The sequence below is a fragment of the Emys orbicularis genome, chromosome 4, assembly GCF_028017835.1.
Source record: "Emys orbicularis isolate rEmyOrb1 chromosome 4, rEmyOrb1.hap1, whole genome shotgun sequence".
In the NCBI taxonomy this organism is placed as follows: Eukaryota; Metazoa; Chordata; order Testudines; family Emydidae; genus Emys; species Emys orbicularis.
Window position 1 is genome coordinate 102870672 of NC_088686.1, and position 23325 is coordinate 102893996.

Below are 23325 nucleotides of genomic sequence, written 5' to 3' on the forward strand. Positions count from 1 at the left end.
TATCGTTGCCTTTCTGTATGCAGCTTTCTATCATGCATTGTTCAAATGGGAATGGGATTTTAACTGTTTATGCCTAATTCCCATTTACTTCTGTTGCTGATTGTAAAATGTTGGGAAGAAAATGTAGAAAAAGTTGGAACATTTTCCATCCGCTTTGAGAACTGCAAGCAGAAAGAGTACAGTGTGTGAGAATTTAGACAGTTAGCATTACTATAAATAGATCCACAGTACAGTATGCCTCAGATTTTATCAAAAGTAGCAAGCACTATGTACTGATAATGGAATTTTGGTTTGTTTGCCTAAAACCACTTTTTCCAATGCGCTAATCTGCAAAGAAAACGTTATTTTCAGTAATGTGGGTATGCAATTTTCACCTGCCAGGAACTTCCCCTTTCTTCAAAGGGGCTAAATAAATGTTGCTTTTGAGAATGTGCCTCCTGCAGTTGGCTTGTAGTTTTCACTTGGGTGACCGAGCGCTTCATTAAGTAGAAAGTGGTTGTAATGAGTCATTTTGTGACTTTTAGTGTCCTTGATGTCAAACTTTGGACTAGGAAAATGGAGAGCCTAGATCTGTTGAGGAATTGTTTGGTGTGCAAATGGGAACTAAAGAGAAGAGACCCCAGACTGCTGCCTTGTCTTCACTCCTTTTGTAAGGACTGTCTTCCAGATTTGATTCAAGGATACAATTACACTCCAACTGAGCATGAAGTTATGTATGAAGGTAACATTTCATGTACTATTTTGTACTTCTTAGGCACTTTATAATGCAATATTGTAATAGGCAGATTGAGAAGCACTTTTTTACTCAATTATTCTTTAAAATATGTTGTAAAGGAATTACTAGGAGACTTAAAATTAGAAATGAGAAAGAGGTGGGTGGGGTACCTTCTCCCTAAATAAATGTTTATTGGGAAAAACAAAATCTATTAGAGACAAATAATTTGGAAAAATGTTTAAACTCACATAATCAGTTTGTTTTTAAATAATTGTTTTAAACAAGTGTTAACATCCTGCATGTTTGTTTTACAAAAAAGTATTCTAAGGTAGCTGCTAGGCTATAACTTCTTTACACAATTCTTTGAATACAATGGCACTTTCTAAGGTAAATTTTTTTTTCCATAGAAAAATTTAGAATAGATTTTGATATCTGAATCTGGTCCTTCACTTCTATTGAAGGTCATTATAACTGGAATTGCAGTGTATATATTTTGGTGCACTTCTGCACTTCCATTTTACATCACTGCATCTCAGGTTCATCATAAGCAGATTCCACTATATACTGTAATTAGCATATTGACTCCATCCATTTTTAGCTAAACTAAGTAAGCTTAGTGCACTTTAGTTGCAAAGACAAGGATTTTGTGAATCTGGCTCTGTTGAGCATGAAGTTGTGGTTAGAGTTTGTAGTAGTTATTTTAAAAATAAATGCACAAGTGTTTCTGAATTGTAGAACGAGACACATGGAATCAGAAACAGATATGGTAATACGCCAAACTAGAACCTAGCTTGTTGAAGTCAGTCACTTTTTTTACTGAGAAAACATTAACACTGATTGTAAGAAAAAAAATCATATTAATTTGTAACAGTTGCAGAGCAGTTATGTTAGAAACCTGTAGGCAGACATGGTCTCTGCTGTGAAGAGCTGACAATCTGAATTGGATAGATAACACAAACCCAGATGATTCAGATGTGAGAGTGGCTGGAAACAGCACTAGGAAGCAGATCATGGTTGAAAGGCTAAGTGGAAGAAATATTGGAGGAGGAAAGGGAACTCACTTAGCACAGCGGAAGAAGGAGGCTATTCATGTGCAGGGAACTGAGTAAAAAAGGTACAAAACTAGAGTAAGAGATACCACAGTTCTATTAAGCCCTCTGGTGGCTTTTTATGATCAATTCCAGGAGAACTAGGTTCTCTTTTCAACTCAGCCTCTGATTTACTAGTGCCTAATTGGATGTAGCCTAGTTTGAAAATGTTGGCCTCAACCTCTCTGTGTATCAGTTTCCCCAAATATGGAATGGAGATGATGACGATTCTTGCCATTGTAAAGGCCTTTGTCATCCTTGGATACATTGGATTTAGCTATGATGATGATTAATTATATTTTAAAAATATTATACATTTTTTCATGGTTGCCTGTGGAGTGGATCAGGAATTATTTACCTGCAGCACTAGTGGACCTGAACATTCTAATCTAGCACCCATGAAACAAAGTTTTGCCAAAAGCTGCAATGCGCTGCTTCCCACCTTGGCTTGTTACCCATAATTGCTCCTGATCTATAAGAGCCACATAGGAGAAATAGCAGAGAAAAGAACCAATCAACAGTGATAACCCAATAAACTTAAGGAAGACACCAGGTGCAAACCTCTAATTAATATCTGAGCAACATGAGCAGCAAAGAAAACACATCTGTGTCTCACTTAAATCAGTGGCTGAAAATGCTGGTAAAGGCTTGTCTATACTACAAAATGTTTGTTATTGTGCTTGAACACATTTGTAGAGAATTAAGTTAGCTATGTGATGCTGACCATGACTGTATTATCAGCATAGACCCAGATAAATCATTGAATCAGTTAGGTGACATGACGCTGAACATGATTTGTTCTAGTATGTCCTGAGTACAAAATTGTCATCAGCACCAAGTCAGCTAACTCAGTTCTTCACAAGTCTTTTCAGACTCGGTAACACTTTATCAACAAGCCCTAAATGCAATCAAATGCAAAGTGAGGGGGAAAATCTAGTACATTTCCAAATGAAAGCAATCTAAGATAAACAAAGCCCTTAGCTATAGAGATGTATTTTTAATCCCCGTCTTTCAGTACAATAGTACAAATTATGAGATAGCAGGATTAAGCCATCTCTTCCCATTTCAATTGTCTTTGTGATGCCTCTAGGATTGCTGCAAAGATGGATTTAAAGTGCACTGGGTAAATTACTTAATGGCTGTTGAGGTTGTGAAGAAAGTACATGTTAAGCTGCATCTCAATGTTCTTGCTCAGGAAGAGGTGTTAAGTATTATCTGAGGTAACTTGAACTCTCTGGGGAAACTGGGAGTACCTTAGACTTGATTTGTGAGAGCTGGTGGTTTAAAAACATTGGAACTTAAGTCAGTGAGTCTCATCTGAGGACAGCTCCGACAAGAGGACGTAAAAGTAAATGATCTTCACGGGTTTGGTGACTGAACATTTTATTGGTAATAGGAGGCCTTGGAAATCAGTGGGAGTTAGTGGTTTGACTCTCATTTACTTTTTCTGCAGTTCAGTGTATGTTTTCCAATCTTTTTACATGTTAAATAGTATGGGCCACATTCATCCCTTGTGTAGCTGCATAGGATGAATGTGTTTAGTGTTTGGGAAAGTGTTACATTCAAAGGACAGCTTTGGGTGGGAACAGGTGGTATTCCCACAATAAAAAAGCAGGCTTTGACTACAAAGTAAGCTCTAGGTACATGAGAAGCCACCCACAGTAGATTGTACAGATGTTTAAAATTTGCTCAGGCATGCTGTCTGGTCTCCTTGTGCTTGGCTGCCCCTCACTGGAATCCGAATGCATCCATGGTCTCTGCTGGGCGGTTCCTTGTGTTTAGCTTTCCTTCCTTGAAAAAGCTCCCTTGTGGCATCAGTATATTGTGCAGTTCTTCGTCATATAACCCTCCCTCTCCTGTCTTACATGCTTTGCTGAGAAATGAAATCATTAACAATTTTAATTTAAAATTTTTTATCATTAGGTATCTGAGTTAGCACCCTTTGAGATGAGTTATGATATCAGGTTCTGCAACATAGGTAGATGTCTGTGTGTCAGTTACACTCAGGTCATGTTTTCAAGGCTAAATTAGCAACCATAACAGCTAGAGACTTTTTTCTTAATGAAAGCTTAGATTCTGAACCATAAGAAGGCAGCATGAAAAAGGTGCTGACACACCATGCCAGCATGTACTGATTGAGTTTAAGCCCTGGTTACATTTCTGTTTTGTGAGTTTAGGCAAGCTGTTTATTTCCATTTGTAAAATGAGAATAATGATACTTACCCACCTCTGTAAAGTGCTTTGAAATGAATGGATGAAAAGCCTTCTAGAAGTTGAAAATTTCAATAATAATTTTTATTATTATTAAATCTTTGTTTGAATTGATCCTGTGGAATGACTTTTATTTTCTGTGAAACCATGTAAATAAATTGCACATGGTACTATTGGGTTTCCATGACTTGTATAATAATATTCATGGCAAAATCATTACAGAGCTAGCCTACAAATTGTACTCCTGTGGGCATTCTGTGCCAAAAAATAAAAAATTCTGCGCACAATATTTTAAAATTCTGCAAAAGTCTGCAAATTTTATTTATCTCAATAACACTACATAATCACGTCAGTTTCAGTTATTTTGGTAATTTATTTCAAAATACCTGTCAGCAAGTATGTCTGTAACAATACAGACACACACAATTTCCCCCCCAGGAGTAGAGAGTTAAAGAAACCCCTATGACAACCCATTTCCTGTTTCTCTGTCCCTTTCTTCCCCCTTCTGAGCCCAGCCGAGGGGCCAGACACCCACAACCTCTCCCCCATCCCCCAGAGCCCCGCTGCAGGGTGCCCCCCAGCCAATACACTGAACCCCTTCCCCCCGAGCCCAGCTGCGGGTTCCCTCTAGCCCAGATGCCCTTCCCACCTCCCCCCAGAGCCCAGCCGCAGGGCCTCCCTTTGCCCAGATACCCACACCCCTCCTCCCCTCCAGAGCCCAGATGTGGCTGCCCCCAGCCCAGACACTCATCCCTCCCCCCTCCCCCCCGAGCCCAGGGATCCAGAGGGAGAAACAACCTGATGCTTGGTCCCAGGCTTGCATGGAGTTTCCTGCATCCCGCCCTCTCCTTCCCTCAGGGTGTGCTGGCAACTGCAGCTGTCAGGAACCCTTTAGCTCCCTCCTCCTCCCCCAAGCAGTGTCTTCTATGTGCGAGCTTGGCTCTGCTGGGTCCAGTGACCCCTTGTGGCGGCCAGCAGCACTGCAGCCCGTTTCTGTGAGGGAAAGGACATTCTGCACGCACAATATTAATTTCTTCAAAATTCTGCATTGTGCAGTGGCACAGAATTCCCCCGGGAGTAAAATTGAAATGAATAAGTCAAAACTACCCACTGATGGACACTCTTTTTCCTCTGTAAGAGAGGACCCAATATCCAGACTCAAAAATGACAAGAAAATACAAACTAAAGGTCAAATATTGAAGAACTGCAAACTGAACTCAACTAAAGCAGACCTTTAGATGGAGGCAACATGACTGCAGTTGAAAATATACAATTGTCTTTAGCTGGAAGAGCAGATATTATATAGCAGCCCTACCATATAATCCCTACTTGTGAAATCTTATAGATAATTGGTCAAAGGCATCAAAAATTCGCCTAACTGATCATCACATTAGCATTCATGTATTCTGAGCTGTCTTTAATGAGAGAAGTGTATTGTTCTTTATGAAACGAGTTAATCACTCTATCTCCTTTTACTCTGCACTCACTTTCAATATGAAGGTGTGGCTTGTGGAGACTACAGGTCCCAGCATGCAATATTCCATGTTGATTTAAGCATTCTTTTGGATTGTATTAAAATGTGGGTGTCTGTACAGATCTTTAAGAAGCATTTGGGCTATTAACTTCAATTTGGCCTATGTTATAGCAGCCAGATTACGAGAGCAACAAATAATCATATTTTGACGCTATATCACATGGTGCAAGTGATGCAATATATTACATCTGTTAATTCTGAAAGAGAATACTCATTTGTTTTAATTAGATATTCACAAAGAGGTTTTGAGCAAGCACAAAATATGAATTGTTTCAAAAAGGGGAGGGAAGAAAACCTCATCATGAAGCATGGAAAAGCAGCTCTGCTGTTCACAGGCTTCTAATTTGGTCCATTTAAATAAATTTTTGGGAATTTGGCTCATCTCACTCTGTGGTTCAGCTGCCAGACCCAAAAGGCAAGCAAAGCAATTGGGTTTTGTTAGATAAATATGAACCTGTAAAATAGGGGGAGTTTTCTTTAAAACTGTTTCCTATAGCCTATAATTGGGTCTCTAAGGAAACCATGAACCATGCCAGCAGCTCTGAGCATTAGCTAATGATCTCTGAGAATAATTATCCTGGTATTTGTTGGGGGAAAGAGGGTAAGGCAAGAAGCGCAATGTCTGGACAGCAGGTAGAAATGTGATGTGTATGATACGCTTGCTACCTGTTTCTTTGATGATCAGCAATTTTTAGAACAATCATAAATTAATTGCCTGTACCGATTTATTAAGCAGACACTTGAGCTGAGCTTTTCTTATGTTAAAGCCTGATTTTAGGGTTGGAGCTGGAGGGCCTTGAAACAAAACTGTAAGTTGAGTCCTGTGATACTCAGTTTAGAAATGGTGGATCTATAGTTTAAAATCAGCCAAGGTCTCTATGCTTGGTGAAGAGATATAGACGTCACCAGTTATCCATGCCTCTGTTATCTACAGATTGAATTACTGCAATTTACTGTATTTGGAGCAAAATTTGAAGGGCACTCAGACACATCAGCCCTTTATTCATGGGTATTTCTCTCAGGGAGCATATGGCACTTGGGGTCAAGAGACTACACTGGCCTCCAGTTAATCTCTGGGTCCAATTCAGGGTGTCAGTTTTGATTCATAAAATTCATTATGGTGTAGGTCCTGTGTACCTTAGAGACCTCTCTCTCCTTATATCTTATCCTATTGAGATTGAGATCCACTGCGTAACTTGATTTGTATATCTGAGGTTCCCTCTCCATGTGATGTGTCAGAGTCCATGTTTGTTGACCTCCAGGGCATACTCCAAGGCCTATGTGTTACCTATGGCAAGTGGTGTGTGTGTTTGAATGGGTTTTAGAATTTGGTATTGTTTGTCTGAATTCTGATTTTAAAACTCCATATGTGGGATTTAGATATCCAGTTTAGGTGTTTGTGTTTGAATATTGGGCCCACTGACTCTTACTTTCCTGTGTTCATTAATGTGAATGTTTTGTGCACCTATAATTTGGTTACCATTGCTGGGATGCGTGACATAGCTGACTTGAATTTGCAGGATCTGTGATCCATGAAAAAGGAACAAACATCAGTTTGGCAAAGTGAGAAGTCTGAAGAGAGGTGTTTTTATAACTCCAGTGTGTGCACACATTGTGCCTTCTTAATGGTAGCTTCCACAGTGCTTTTCTTCATGCTTCGTAGAACACCATGAAGGAATGATGGAGCAGTTTCAAGGCTGCAGCAGTGGTGTTATTCCTTCATGTACATCATCTGAAGAAGACTTTTCTGGGAATGACTTCAAAACACAGTGGCCCTCACTGGTCTTGTGGTGCCTGGTAGTAGGTCATATATATTGAGAAATAGCTATGAGTGCATGTACCTGGAATTTCAGTGTTGGCTTATTAGGTGGCCTATCCACAACTCATGAAGAAATTGGATTCAAGTCCAATCTTAGGATCCTTGTTGGCCTCCCTGAAGTTATTATCCTCTGTGACATCATAATCCACTGCATATCAATAAATTGTGATGTCATAAGTAGAAGATTAATTATTTCAACTGATTAGTAAACAGAAGGGGCTAATTTACTCCTAGGAACTTTTGCATAAAATTATGATCTTTTCCCTATCTCCTTGCCAAAGTAAATTACATATAAACAATATGGGGGTCTCAGCATCCCTTTACCCATGAAAGAGATTCAGCTTCTGTTTCTAGAAGTTTTGGTAGAAATAGTGGGCCCGATTCAGATATAGTGATTGCACTAGAGTTGAATTTGGCTCCTGATCTCTTGATATGCAGAGTCTGTTGTTTGAATCCTATAATTCCGTGCTGGATTACTATTTAGATACAGTGATTGCATCATTCTTCATACGTATAAACAGTGAGTCTCTAGGGCAATGCTTTCCTTCACCAACGATGCTGTAATAATGATACATTTAAATGAGCTGTCTGTAAAGTACAAGTTCCTGAAACAAATGAACCTTGTTGTTTATAGGTAATGTTGAGAGATGAAGTGTAGAAAGATTTGTAGGGAACAGTCTGCAGAGGGTACCCTGAGAGTGAATGGCTTTGTGATATTCATTTAGCTGAAGCAGAGAGACTCCTATTTCTTTCCTTCTGAGCACCTATTAAAAGTTACTCTGAGCTTTGAAAGACAATCCAACAAGAAAGAGAGTGGATGCTGTTATTGTCTTATTATGTGATCTGTATTTCAACACTTATGGAAAAATACAGCCAAGAAAACTTTAAAAAGGCCTAAAAGCATCTCAGGAGAGAGCAAAAAAGAAACTGGGAGGAAAACAAGGTGGATCTTGGGTGTGTGCCTTCTAATAACCTATCTCTTATCCTGACCCTGCTACTTTGTGAATGTTTCTTGAGTGAAGAAGGGAAAGCAGTTCCAGATGCTAAGCAGAAAGGTCTAGTCACTTTCTTTCATCATCAAATGATACTGTACAGAAAAGGCTGTTGCTAGGGGGTACTATGTATTCACTTCTGCTTAATAACGACCAATTTCCTGAGCTAAGTGACTTTGATTTGTGTACCTTTTGAGGTGACTGTTTATCCAGAGGACAGGTAAGCAAACATGAGTTTCCTTGTTTTGTTATTTATTTAAGAAAACAGTGTTTTAGCAGCAATCTACATTTTAAGTATAAGCTTTGCAGCGAGATTTAGCATAAGCACTTTATATTAATACTCTTGGAGCAGCTGTTACTTGTCTCACTGTTTGCAAAAGTACATACAGGCTATTTGTCCAGCTTGCTTAATTTAATTATGATTAGTTTGGATAACCATTCTATAGTCTATTTTTAATGTCAAGAATATTGTTAGGCTTTTGTAGAATGCATATGAGGCGTGTGTTGAGCATTTCTACAGTGTACTTTTTATATATCTATAAAAGTATCACAAGTGAAGTCCCATTATCTGAACTGAACTCATTCAGCAAGATGCAAATGTTTATCATGAAGGGAAAAAAATCTTAATCATGAATTTCAAGAATAGCCCATGATCTATTAGGGAGATATTTAGCCCATTAGCAATGCGTAATGGCAGCTGCCTAAGTAGAAGAATGTCCCTCATACAATATGTTAGAATTTTCCAAGTAATTTCTTTTAGTTGTTATTCCTTCTACTCCTGACTTTTCTTGGTATTCTTCACACTGAGGACTTGAGAGTTAGAAGCATCTCAGAAGTGTATCTAATAGGAGCTTCAGGTTTGGAGGTCACAATTACTTAACTCTCATTTAGCCAGATGTTTCAGATATAGTCCAAGACATTTAGATGGTCAGAGTTCTCCCACATTTGAATGCATGTCAGTAATAAAGATCCTAATATCAGGTTTGGTATCTGGGGCCATGTTCTGTGCTGACTCACATTCTGTGCAACTGCACTGACTTCAGTGTCATGGATGGGGTATAAAATCTGGGTACTATAGTGCCTAGTGCTTCAATTTTAGATATCCAGTGTTTTAAATTAGAATAAACTTTCTCTGCATCAAACAATCTGATTGTTCCAAATTTACTAATGACTGCATTTCTCAAAATAAATGAGGCTCCTGGACAGTCACGAGGACCGTGTTATTTTTAAGAGTGGAAAGATGCTGAAATATTTATTTAAAACATTAATTTTGACTCCTATAAAAGAGTAAATATTATTTATATTTTGCATTTCCCTGGTCTCTGGCAGATAAGTACAAATTAAAATTCATGTTAACCTGCCTGAGGCCACAAGCACCCCATTAAGTGTAAGTGAATAGATATAATTTCTATTATAAAATATTTGTGCTAACTGCATAATACTGGAATGTAGCAAAAATGCATGATTGCAGTATTAACCCATTTTACACTATGTGACAGATCTGCATAAAATGGCCCTTGACATGGAAATACTTTAAGCACTGCTTTTGCCAGCCAGCCAATAAAAATTCCAGTGTGTCATGTATAGTTCAGGGTATGCACCACCATGACATCCAAGTGGAATAATGACTTTGGGGGCAGCTGTCATTAAACTCCGTGCATTTTCCCATTTCCAGAAACTGCTCTGCTGACTGACTTTCTTCTGAGTCACTGTGAGAAGCATTCTGTAGCCCTAAGCCACTGTCTTGCCAGCTGTTTAAGGCATGAATACAGTCTAGAACAGTGGCTCTCAACCTATTTACCATTGTGGGCCACATATGCAGCTCTCTGTGTTATATGGGCCGCATCCACACAATATATATACTACCTGTATGGCCCTGAGGATGTCACATGGGCTGCACCTGTTTGCTGCTTTGGCTGCGGGTTGAGAACCACTGGTCTGGAATTTACAGTTTTTACACTGATTGGGCTGCAGTATTATGTGTGTAAGGAACTGGTTCAAAGTCTCCAAGGGCCAGATCCAATTCATAGAAAGATTCCCATTGACTAGGATAGTATCAGAGCAGGACCCATGTGTCTTTTAAAAAATTACCTGCAAAGTACACTTTTGTTCCAAATTTATTAATCAGTGTTTATTTGCTTCTTCATTCATGTTGTTCCTAAAAAAAAACATGTGGCAGATGCCATATAAAGACCTCACATGACATCTTGAAAGCTAGCTCTGAGTCTAGGAACCGCCCATACTGCAATTCACAGGTTTCCCTGCCTACACCAATGATAATGGCCTGTGAGGGCTGTGGTAATGGCATTGTACCCATAGCATAGATTGCGTTAGGTATGCTTATACACCTGTTATATTTGCACATTTCTCTAGAGAGCAGAGTTGTTAATGGTTTACGTAAAAGGTGCACAGAGAAATGTTATTTCTGATAAGCAGGGAAAGATTTCACTGTCACAGATAGGACAATATCAGTTTGACATACTGCCTTGGTACTAAGGCAATTAGCTACAATTGTCATAGATAAATAGATAGAACATGAAATAAGATAATGTAACTAATAGCCAAAATAGCAAAACAAGGACAGTGTTATGGAACTAGGATGTTGTGAAATGTTATGTGTTAAATATGTGTGCAACCAGTTATATTTTGTCTTTTAAATTACAATCTTTTTTTAAAGTAGGTATTTAATTTTCAGACAAAACCCGGCCCCAGGCCACGTGAAGAGAATAACTGTGCTTGTAATAGTTCTGTGGAAAGAATGATTAGTAACTGACTTTTGGGTCCATTCTTCCCATGATATAAATGGGAGATTTTCATACAGATGTTCCCACAAACATCAAAAGATGGTACCCTTTATTTCTGATAGCCATTGGTCCTCCTTTAACATTGTATACGGAGAATGTCCTCTGTGTAAAAATATTGATCTGTGATGACATGTCGTATGTAAACAGGAATAGTAAATGATTAATGGGTGTAGATGTTTACAGAGTAATGTGCAGCACTCATGTTTGCTACAGCATTTGTTGTGGCAAATAAAAGTTCACGTAGAATACATACTCTCACAAACATTCTATATATAATGTTGCCACCACAGAATTCCCCCAGGCATGAAACCCTCCAATGCCCATTTCTTCTGGGTTTATGGCTGCTGTCTGGCTTCCATCAGGCTTCAAGCCCCCACTGACACCCAAAAGCCGTCACAGTGGTGCCAGCTGCATGCAAACCCCTCGCTACTGGGATGGTTTGTAACCAGCACAACCTGTGTACACAGGCCTCTCCCCCACACCTCTCCATCTATACCTGGAATAGGCCTTATGCAATCACACAGGTAGTGGGAAGGTCTTCCTCCTCCTCCATGCAAACACCCAGGACAAAGGCACAGTCTTGCCCTCAATGGGAGCTAAGAAAATAGTACACTATACACGTTTTAAATGTTTTACTTTTATTTCAAGAGCAGAGCCTGTAAAGGAGTCATATAATTTTTATATAGCGAGAACAATTCTTGGCAAGTTCTGTTCTTCTGACAAGAATGCATGAAATTTTAAGTTTTTAAAAAGTTTTATAAATGAAAATGAACTTAATCACAGATCTCACTGAATGATCCACCAACACACATTGATATTGGAATTTGATTTATCTGCGCAATCTCTGCCAAATTACTTAAACTGCAAAATGCTGTTATGAAAATAACACAAACCCAATCCTGGGAATTTTGTATGCTCAGCACCTTGTAACATCAGGCCTGTGATTAGGCATGTTCATCTGACAAAATGTTGCAGGATTGAGATCCCAAGGACAATTAACACTAAGCAACTGGAAAACATTCAAACCTTAGAGAATCGCTGACACAAATCTAGTTATTCAAGAGTAATGGACAACTTAATATTACATTATTCTACAAGACATTTTCTTTCTAGAATAATATTTTTAGTTAAGAAAGACAGCATGTATAATAACGTCATTCTGGTTTGACGTCATAACTGATCACCAGTCTAAAAACATTACTAAAAACAAAAACTTAAATAAATTTACCTCATTTAGCCCTGGAAAACATTGCCCTCAGTTATCATAAAGTGATTGCTTGAGAAGAGATAGGAGGTGATGATGCCTAGTGCCAAAATTCTATGCTCACTTGAAAGTTAAGGACTAAGATTAAAAAAGATTTATTGGGTTAATGCACCACCCTCATCTCTGAGGAATTAGGTTCAAGTCCATTATAATTCACACATGTATATGATTTTGGTGGTTTCATCGTAGTCAAAAGTGGATTTTTGCCCTTTGAAAAAAAAACCCCACCATACAGTGTGTCAAGAATGTGAGTCTCCTATTCCAAGAGGCCCATGAGTGAACTGGCTAGGGATATTATTGATGTGGTGCATTTTCAGAGCTTGGGATAGCTACTTGAATGGCAACGTTGGTTCCCAACATTTGTAATTACTAAAATTCCCATTGGTATACTAGTCAGGAGAGGAACTGAATGATCATTCCTTAGACACTGAGACTTATTAAGAGATCACTGATAGCAGAGTAGAGCAATTTCTTTCTCTCTTCCGGTATTTGTTGTGTCAAGTGCTCTGTCATAGTGAAAAGACCTCTCAGAAACTTGAAACCTGCTTTTGTTTCTGCGGGCAGCTTATTTCCTCCTTTGGCTTGACCTTGATTAGTGGTTGCTATGTAAAACTATTGCAAGGCAGTGTATATTATACCTGTTTGTATATTATGTGTGTTTCTATCTTGAGCAATCGTTCATTGTGCACACAGTCATTCTGAAACTACTTTTATTATTTTCCATAGTGCAGTAGCTGCATATGGTGCTGTACGCTAGGTAAGATGTGTTGAACAGATAACAGAGTCCCTGGTCTGAAGAGCTCACAGTCAAAATGGACAAGTGGATAAAATAGATTGTGTTTCGTAGTGACATCATGCTTAGGGGGATGGAGGCATGAACAGTGAAGGTGGGCCTTACATGAGCTGCCTAGTCCTCTTACATCACTATACTTCCCCCTCTCAGCAAAACTACCACTGACATCAGAAGTGTAGAATTGGGTCTTTACTATGTTAATAACCACTCTAAATTGCAGTGTAAGAGAAAGCAGCCTATGTCACCAATGCATCCTATACCTGTGTAGTATGTTTTGCTTTGGAGCACCAAGGCCTAGATTTTCAAAAGTCACTGGTCATTTTGCGTACCTAATTTTTTGGGTGATCAACCTGAGATCAAGGCCTAATTTTCAAGTGAGGAGTTTACTCTCTGTTCAGAGTGCTACCTATATGCTATCTAAAATGTTAGTGTGTCAGGAGAAGGAAGGTGATGGATAAAGTGACCAAATTAGGAATATTTATCAAACTGTTTGTAAAGTAGCTAATATTAGTGGCATCAACAAAAATCCAGTGAAGTCAGTGGAAAGACTCCCATTGATTTCACTGAGCTTTGGATCAAGCCCTTGTTCATTACTGGAAACAAGTTTTCCCCTGAGATTTAAAGACTCTTTTTGAGCATCTCAATAGTAAATAAATACCAAACGGAAGTGAAGTGAGATCTTAATGTACTATCTAATCTGTGCTTCTATAATGTGACATTACACTCCATATTCTTTATGGAAATATACTTATGATATGGATATGACATAACTGAGATATACTTTATGCAAGATGGTTCATGTAAGATACCATTGGAAAGGTTATGATTTACTGAATGTGATTATCCAATTTTTATGTATGTATCATTTCTGTATATAAAGTTAGGAATATGTAACAATTACAACTGGGTGTGTACTGGGAAGACACCCACCAGCCCATCAGATTTGATGAGCCATCAGGAGGAAACAACAAGATTGTGAAGATACTAATCTCTCTCCCTCCTGGGAGGCGTCCTGGGACGTAATTGTGACACTACTAGGTCAGGTGGTCCTGTCACCTGATACTAAACATTACCTGGGACTTCTGGTAACTTTCCACTAAAAGGGGAGGATGGTCAAGTTTGGGAAACAAAGGATTCCTGCCTTATATAAACCTTATTTAAGGGTGGGGAGGAAGGCAAACGGGACTCCTCCTCTCCATGGCCAGTCTGCCCAGGAAGAAAGACTGATAAAGACACCTGAAGGGAAGGCAAGTGGGGAGTCCAGACTGAGACGGGGTCCAGTCTGAAAAGAAATATAACTGGAACTCTAAGTTACAGAAACTTTGCAACCTGCCTAAAATAACGTTTAGGGTAAGAAATTACATTTTGTAACCTGTTTCTTGAGTATATTGAGCTTAGCTTGCGTATTTTGTTTTATTCGCTCAGTAATCAGCTTTGTTCTGTCTGTTATCTCTTATATTCACTTAAAATTCACCTTTTGTAGTTAATAAACTTATTTCTTGTTTATAATATAACCCAGTTTGTGCAATTCATAATTGTGGGGGAGGGGTAAGAGGCTGTGCATACCTTCCTCCACACTGAGGGAGGAGGTGGATTTCATAATATTCCTTTGGGTCTGCACTCCAAGGGAGGAGGACACCTGAGTGCTGGGACAAGTCCCTTAAAGCTGAGTCTTCCCAGAGCTGATCTCAGTGTCTGTGTCATTCTGTAGTTGGGTGTGGCCCGGCCTGTGTGTGTGCTAGAGGAGGCTTAAAAGCCTGGCTCAGCAAGACAGGTAAAAAGGGTGCCCAGGCTTTCAGAACAACCGGGCTCAGTGGTATCTCAGCACATTAGGTGGCATCTCGAAGGGGGGCAACCCATCACATATAGCTCTTAGCCTGCAGAACCTCTTGTTATATTTGTTTAATTTCCAAGAGTTCTGGTTTTAATGTTGGCTAAAGAACTTTGGATGGGATTTTCAAAGGTATCTAAGAGAGTAAGAAGCACAAGTCCCATTGATTTTCCATGGAATTTGTGTTCCTGTTTTTCTTAGGTGCTTTTGAAAATCTCATCCTTTGTCCTTTTCAAACTAATATGTGAAATTAAAAAAAAATTACATTAACATTCCTGGTCTGTTTAGGCAAATAGTTCAGAAAAATATAGTACTGGTGATTTAGTTCTTATTAATGTGTCAATAGTATGAGAATTCATAACACAGAATTCTGATATTGTTTTGTATAGAAAATATCAGTGTTCATTCTCCCCTGGAAAAGACAAGAGAGTAGCCATCTGAATTTCATGGCAAGAAAGAGCTCTGTCCTACAGCCCCTTACTCACATGAGTTGTTCTACCTGGTGATTTCATAGCAACTACTCCCTTGAAATTAAGACTCCCAAAGTCTTTTTTGTAGAATCATAAAGCTGTCGGGCTGGAAGGGACCTTGAGAGGTCATCAAGCCCAGCCCCGTGCGTTGAGGCAGGACCAAGTGTATCTAGACCATCCCTGTCAGGTGTTTGTCCAGTATGTACTTAAAAACATCCAATGATAGAGATTTCACCACCTTCCTCAGAAGCTTATTCCTGAATTTAACCTTATAGTTAGAAAGTTTTTCCCAATATTTAACCTAAATCTCTCTTGCTGCAGATGAAGCCCTTTTCTTCTTGTCCTATTTTCAGTGGCCATGGAGAACAATAGATCACCATCCTCTTTATAACAGCCTTTAAGATATTTGAAGGCTGTTGTCAGGTCCCCCATCAGTCTTTCTTTTCTTACACCTAAACATGACCAGTTTTTTTAACCTTTCCTCATAAGTCAGATTTTCTAAAACTTTTATAATTTTTGTTGCTCTCCTTTTGGCTCCCTCTAATTTATCCACCTTTCCTAAAATGTGGTGCCCAGAATTGGACACAGTACTCCAGCTGAGGCCTCACCAGTGGAGAGGAGAATGAAAGGTTGTCCCAAAAGAACAATAGGTAATGTAAGAAAATACTGGTGGATTAACAGTTTTTATCAGAGCTTCAAGAGCTTGTAAGGATTTGAACGCACTCAAATTCCACAGTGATAAGTGCAGCATAGAACATAGAACCACAGAGTCACAGTAGTGTTTTGTACTGTCCCAAAACTAGGCAAATGTAATTCGTTAGTTGATGAAGAGTTAAGTTTCCTGGAACTAAGCCTTTTGGTGTGACATCAAAGAACTGTCAGTACTTCAGTGTGGTTTATTTCATTTCCTGATTCATACAGCTGTTCTGTTTCTTTGCTTAGGTATCCTCTCATGCCCTGTGTGCAAACAGACGTGCTTCGCAGGGGATGTAGTTGAAAATTTCTTTCTCAAGGACTTTCCCACAGCAAATCCAGCTATGGCAAGGGTAAGTGGAGGCTGCTAAATAGGCTGCAGCATGAGTCTTTTGAACACCGATAACCAGACCCAAAGTTTATGTCATTTGAGTAGCTTTATATAGCATTGTAATTTCACCGCAGCTCTTCAGTCATCCCCACGGACTGAACATACTGCCTCTAAAGCACTTTTCTCACCCTGTGTGAAGAGCAAGGCATTAAAGTCAGTGGGAGCTTTGACAATGACTTCAGTGGTTCAGGATTGGGCTCTGGGCATGACTATATGGCAATACAAATCCCTGCTGCTAAGCCCCTAGGTTGGCCCTCGGAGGGAACTATTTCCCTTAACAGTTGTTTTGCATGAAAAAAACTTCTGTCAGTCACCACAGCACTAGCCACAGTGGAGCACAGAAAATGTTGACTTGTTGCAACATCAAACTGAGTAGCACAGAACACAAGTTTCTAGTGGGTAGAATTGTCTTTCAAATAAACCTAACTCTCACTTACCACCAAAGTTAGGTTTCTCAGTGACAAGCTAGGGTTTCACTCTTGAATTATGCTTCATTCATTATAAAAGTAACTCTCAGGTAATAAATGCATCTGATGCATCCAGCAAGATGCTGGACCCCTTTCCCTATGTGTTTCTCAGTATCCTCTGTTCTTTTGTCAGGGCCAGGTAAGCAGTGACAAAGGCTACTGGTTGTAGGGTTGTCTCAAATTGATTACTTCTGTTAAATGATGAGGATATCAGTCTAATAATAATAATAATAAATAAAGTTCTTCAGAGTCCTGAGGGAAGTCTCCCAGAACTTTCAGTCTTTCAACAGGATGGGATGGACGTAACTGAGAAGTTGGAGACATTTTGCCATTCACTATGGCCTTATGTAAACAATATGCCTGGAGACAAAGATGCTTCTCATGTGCCATTTTAAATATTTGATTTGCAATTTAGTATTTTAGTTATGTATAGTCTTCTCCTAAACTATTTTAATTGTACTGTTTTCACTGTATTTAAGTATTTGTGCAGCACCAGGGGAATTGTTCTTGTTCATTTCTGCTCTCTCTATCTCACTATACTACCCTTCCTGAATGAGGAAGCAAGACATTGGAAAATTATTATATTGCACTGGAATAAGGAGTTAAAATAGCACTAAATGAATCAAAACTACTTTACCAAACTATTGACTCTTTTATTTTATCCTTTTTCTACTGGAATCCAAAGTGTTGCCCGGTGGTTAGAGCTAGGGACTGAGAGCTAGAATTCTTGGGTTCAAATCTCTGAGCCAGATCATGGCCCCATTCCATCTGCTCTGTGCCTCTCTGTCAGTTCTAGGGAGGTATAAAACCAGCTTAAATATCCAGTTAAAGATTCCTCTGACATTGGAGATTCCTTTAGCTGGTTTTACCAACTTAGGGGACATATCAAGGGTACAGCCAGAGCACTGCTGCACCCCAGCACTGCCAATGGAATGGGCCTTTGTGGGTTATCAGCCAAAACAATTTATAGAAGCCTTGAGGTTGCTCTAAGTTGTTCTGGAGACTGGCCCCAGGATCCAGTGGGAGAAGAGCATAAAGGCAAACACCATCTTTGCCTCCTGTGTTTTATCTCTGTTCAGCCTTCTGTTGATTACCAAGGCCTCTGAATTGCTCTGAGGGCAGGTCCACACTGGGGCGGGGGATCGATCTAGGAAACGCAACTTCAGCTACGAGAATAGCGTAGCTGAAGTCGACGTTTCCTAGATCGAACTAAATTTACTTACTTTGGGTCCACGCGGCGCAGGCAGGCTCCCCCGTCGACAGCGCTTCCTCCTCTCGGCGAGCAGGAGTTCCGCAGTCGACGGGGGAGCGCTTCTGGGATCGATCTATCGCGTCCAGATGAGACGCGATAAATCGATCCCAGAAGATCGATCTCTACCCGCCGAATCAGGCGGGTAGTGTGGACCAGCCCTGAGTCACTTAACTTTCCTGTGCCTCATTTTCCCCATCTCTAGAAATACATACCTAACTCATAGAGGGTGTTTTGTGAATTCAATGACTAATGTTTGTAAAGTACCCTGAGATCTTCAGATGAAAGGTGCTATATATATGCAATGTATCATTATGTAAACCAGGAAGGATCACTTTCACACATACTCTTCAAAGATAGTAAGAGCAAAATTTACACAATGCTGCTGCAGTGTTAGAAAGTTCTTATTACACTGAGTTTTCTTAATTATCATAACTCAATTCATCTACCTTCTAGAGAGAGCCAGTGTATGAAGGAAATCAAATGAATAAATCTTTTAGTCTCTTCATAGGCACTGGGATATTTCTTAGATCTCCAGTAAGAAGATTTTTCTTTTCTTCAGTCCCCTAAACTCCGAAGAGCAATTCAAAAAGAAAACAATTCCCACAGGAGTACAGGAATTCTACAGGGGAATGAAGAACCTTCCCAGCATCATTTTAAGATTGTTCCTTTTTTATAAATAGTCTCATCTTATAACAGTGAAGCCTTTATAAAAGGAAAAATAGGAGAAAACCAGGGCCCAATCCTGCTGTCACTGAAGTCAGTGGGAGTTTAGCCAGTGACATCAGCGGGAGCAACATAAGGCCCTCAAATTATGAGGCTGCTAGAAAGACACAAAGGCCAGTATTTTCAGACTTTGGTGTCTAAAGTTGACATCTAGTTCCGTAAAAACGGCCTAATGGGGAGCTGTGGATTCTCATCACCTCTGAAATTCAGGCCTCATAATTAGGTGCCTACACATGGATTTAGGTTCCTAACTTTACGCAGCTAAATCTGAAAATTATGCCCAAATCTGTTAACTGGCTTGATCAAATTGGACTTGGTAATGTTGCTAAAGGGAATGAGAATTTGGGGTGCAAAAGGAATATAGGATCAAGCCCTGCATCTTGGAGCCATTCTGACCTTGGTAGAGGTTTCCCGTTGCATTCAGATGGTAGCCAACATGAATGTCACATTTTAGGGGAGCAATTAATGGTGTAAAATCACCAAAGTGATACTCCAAGATCTTGACCATGTCCTGGATACTATAGTGATTAAACCTGTAACTATTTCTTAAACAAGAGAATATTAGAAAGACATTTAGCTTTGATTTAAACACTTCCAAGGATGATCTTGTTTTCTCTCTTGTGCCAATATAAACCAGGAGTAATGCCATTGATGTCAATGAATTACACTGGTGTAAGAGAGAAAAGAATCAGGGCCAGTTCTCGCAGTTATTGGAGTAACCAAACCTCCAAGGTTTTGAATCAGTGTCTTAAATGTAGTAGTTTCTACAAGCTCGTTGGAGGAGTTCTACATTTAATTATACTTGTATGTAATTGCACCTTTTTTTTTTTTCAGGGCTGTTCCGCGTGTAAAGAGAAGAGACCTGCTCACAGTCTGTGTACTAACTGCAATAAGTGGCTGTGCAGCTCATGTACAGAGGAACACAGACATGGCAAGGAAACTGGAGACCATTTCCTGTCTGTCCCCCTGAAGGGCTCTTCAGGTAGAAACATAAACTTTGAAGTTTTGTGTTTTTTGTGTGTGCGGTAATTCAGCTGAAAACACTGGACCTCCACAGGGTCTGCACTTTGCATGATTGTGAATAAATGTTACGCCTACAATAAGTAGGGATTTGATAGACAACATTCTACAGCTCCAAAGAGCTGATCCTGCCCCATCAAAGTCAATACTACCCCACCCCATGGGGAGGATTGGAGCTTGTGTTTCAGGGAGACACAATCCCTCCAAAAAGCGCTACCAGTGTGCAGGGATTTTGGAGGCTGTACGATCCTTTAGGATCTTGCAGCGTGATCCCAGAGTGCCTGTGTGGACATGGCTCCTCCCTGTTCCCTGTGGGATATGTGCCTCCAGGGACACACCAAAGAAGCAATTGAAGCCAATTGCCCCCTGGCAACACACTGCTGTTTGGTCTGCGTAACGTGAGGGAGGAAGCGGAAGGCTCTTTCCATCCCCCTGCACACCCGTGCAAGGGCTAGGCATAAACTGATTCTGGACTGTTATTCCAGTGTCCATGGATGTCCAACCACATACCTGAACTCAGGCCTAAGCCTTTTATCCTTGGCTCAGATTGGAGCCTATCACCCAAGCTGGAAACTTTCCTTTTTGCTCTATCCTGAGATAGATTGAATGTGAACGTCCATGGAGTCAAAAGATACCATGTTGGGATGTATGTTGGGCTATGGAAGCAAGTGTGCCCTCATCTCAGAGCATTTGTATCAGAGGAGGTGAACTTTGCTTAGTGGTTCTTCTAATAGATAACTCTCTCATAACCCAACGTGTTCCCCTGTGCTATGCGTTCACCGGGAAAAGAAAGCACTTCCACTGGAAATTGAACACTTCGGAACTCTTTAATGCTTCCAGGTTACAAGTGCAAATTCTTCCATTCTCATGTCCCATAGTCACAGCCATCCAGGAGAGCCTGATAGGGCTTCTTTCAGTGCTGCTCTTTAATCCAGAAGGATTTTTGATAAAGAATCTAGGGGCTTTTCTATGCACAAAGTTGCTGTGGTTTAACAATTTAGTTGTTATTTGCATTGTGGTAGTACCTAGGAGCCCCAGTTATAGATCAAAAACCCAGTATGCTAGGTTCTGAAAAACACAGAACAAGAAGTCCAGGCCCCAAAGAACTTAAATGTATGATGGAAAATTGATTAAGTTAAACTGGTGCAAAAGGCTCTGTGGACACTTACATCAGTATAAGCCAGGCTTATTAGAAGTGTGGCTGGTAGCACGGTGCTATCATTAAGGTTACTTGTCACTTTCTATTATAAGACCTTGTATTCAGTTGATTATAACTGTGCCAAACTTTAACCATTCTGGCTGAAATGTTCCATGCTGGGAGTCTGTCTCAAGCCGAATATTTTTGGAAAGTTGAGTCAGTATGGTTCAGCTATTTCCAAGAATGAGGCTAGGGAAAAATACTCTGTTTTGCTATTTAAAAAAATTCTGGCCACCTTTGAGAAGATCTAGCACCTCTGTGATTTGGAGCAGGGACTTCCTTTGAAAAACATCTCAGTTTGCACATGTTCAGTAGAGATTTCTTAAAGTTTAGAAGCTAAAATTGCTGAAGAGTCTATGCTCAATGAGCATGCTCATCCCCTCACAGCTCTTACATTTGACTGGGCAATGCTTTTTTATCCTCACAGAGCAACTGGGTGTTCTCCGGCCCAGGGCTACTGGGTCAAGGCCAGACTTGCCCTGTAATGGTAGGTCCAGGCCACATTAGGGAGCCTGACTCTCCTGTGCTTTCTGCTACATCTCTGCTTGTGCCCAAGCAGCATGAAGGAGGAAGCTGCCTCACAAGAATGCAGAGGGGACAAGTTCTGGACAAAACGGGAGGGGAAAGGAATAGGTTGGGGCAAGGAGCCAGGTATTGAGACTGGTATTGAAGATAGGGGTAGGGGAAGAGAGAAACTGGAGGAGAGGAGGAGATTGGGACATGTTGGACAAGGAGACTGGGACAGGGAGACAGTGAGATTGGCTGAGTAGGTGGGGGCAGAGGGAGGGACTGGGCCTGATTGCACAAGGAGCCTGAGAACCAGTTGAGGGAGGATGGAAGCCAGATCTGACAAGGAGTTGGTGTATGGGGGAAGAAGTGGGACTGGCTGGGCAAAGAGATTGGGACTGGAATAAGACTAAGGCGTGGAGATTGGGACCGAGTATGCAAATAGACTGGGACTGATTTGAGGATTTAGGGTTGAGGAAGAGACGACTGGGACTGGGGTGAAGGGGTCCATCTTGCGGGTAGTAGACAGAAGAGGCTGTGATCACTGTAGCATGCTTCCCTCCAGAGCCTGGAATGAAACCCAAGATTCCTGAGTCTCATCATTCCTCTGCTTTCAGCAAATGTCTGAAATTCACTGGCAGAATCTGTCTCTTGTCCCCCTGTAATGCTTGTCCACATGGAGGATGATGACCTACTATTGCTATCAGTTACTCCATTACCTTAAGTGGTAGAGGTCTTGCAGTGATCTGAAGGTTCCAGCTGTGCTGATGAACCATCTGGCTGTCAATATGAATGTCTGTTTTTTTCAGTTTGATTTTTTTTAAAGACTTAGGAAATTGCATACAATCTATGTTAAAAGAACATTAAAGTTGCAACGGCAAGTAATCAAACGTTAGGAAGTTGTATTTCACTAAGAAGCTGTTATCTGTGTCTGTTATCATTTGTTGCAGAAATTGGAAGGTGTGTAATGAATGAGGCAGGGGATGGCAGGAAGAGAAAAGATGGCCTCATGGTTTAGGCAGTTGAATGCTACCCTGGAGAATTGGATTCTATACCTGCTTCTGCCACAGAGTTCCTGTGTGATGCTAGTCAAGTCACTTACATCAGACTTTTCACAAGTGGTCACTAATTGTGTATTCCTCATTTTCTGGGTGCATGATTTGAGACTTTGGGGTCTGATTTGTGGAAGTGCTGCATGCTCACAGCTGCAACTGAAATCAACGGGAGCTGTGCTTTGAATATATAAAGTGCTTAAAAAAAGCTAAGTACTCTAAAATCAGGTCCTAGGTAGCTCAACTTGACACCCAAAATTAGTGGACCCTTTGGACCTTAATTTCTCTGTTTCTCAGTTGCCCATGTGTAAAGTGGAGATAATACCCTCTCATCTCACCAGAGTGTTGTGAAGATAAATTAATTAATATTTATGAAGCTCTCCAATACTATATTAATGACCACCATAGAAATGGCCATGAGGAAATTAATGATTCTGTCTTCAGAGAAGGGTTTGAATAGCGTGCAGTAAAAAGGCCTGGGGCCACACGTTGAACAATGAG

At 40.2% G+C, this 23325-nt stretch overlaps 1 protein-coding gene across 1 annotated transcript in view; it reads left to right on the forward strand.

The window, feature by feature from the left end:
* Window positions 1-501: 501 nt before the first annotated feature.
* The window catches only part of TRIM66 (tripartite motif containing 66), a 65254-nt gene continuing 42430 nt past the window's right edge, over window positions 502-23325 (forward strand). Inside the window, exons 1-3 of the mRNA XM_065404305.1 lie at window positions 502-721; window positions 16464-16567; window positions 19882-20029. Of these exons, the coding sequence (XP_065260377.1) occupies window positions 502-721; window positions 16464-16567; window positions 19882-20029 (472 nt within the window). The remainder of the gene's footprint in view (window positions 722-16463; window positions 16568-19881; window positions 20030-23325) is intronic.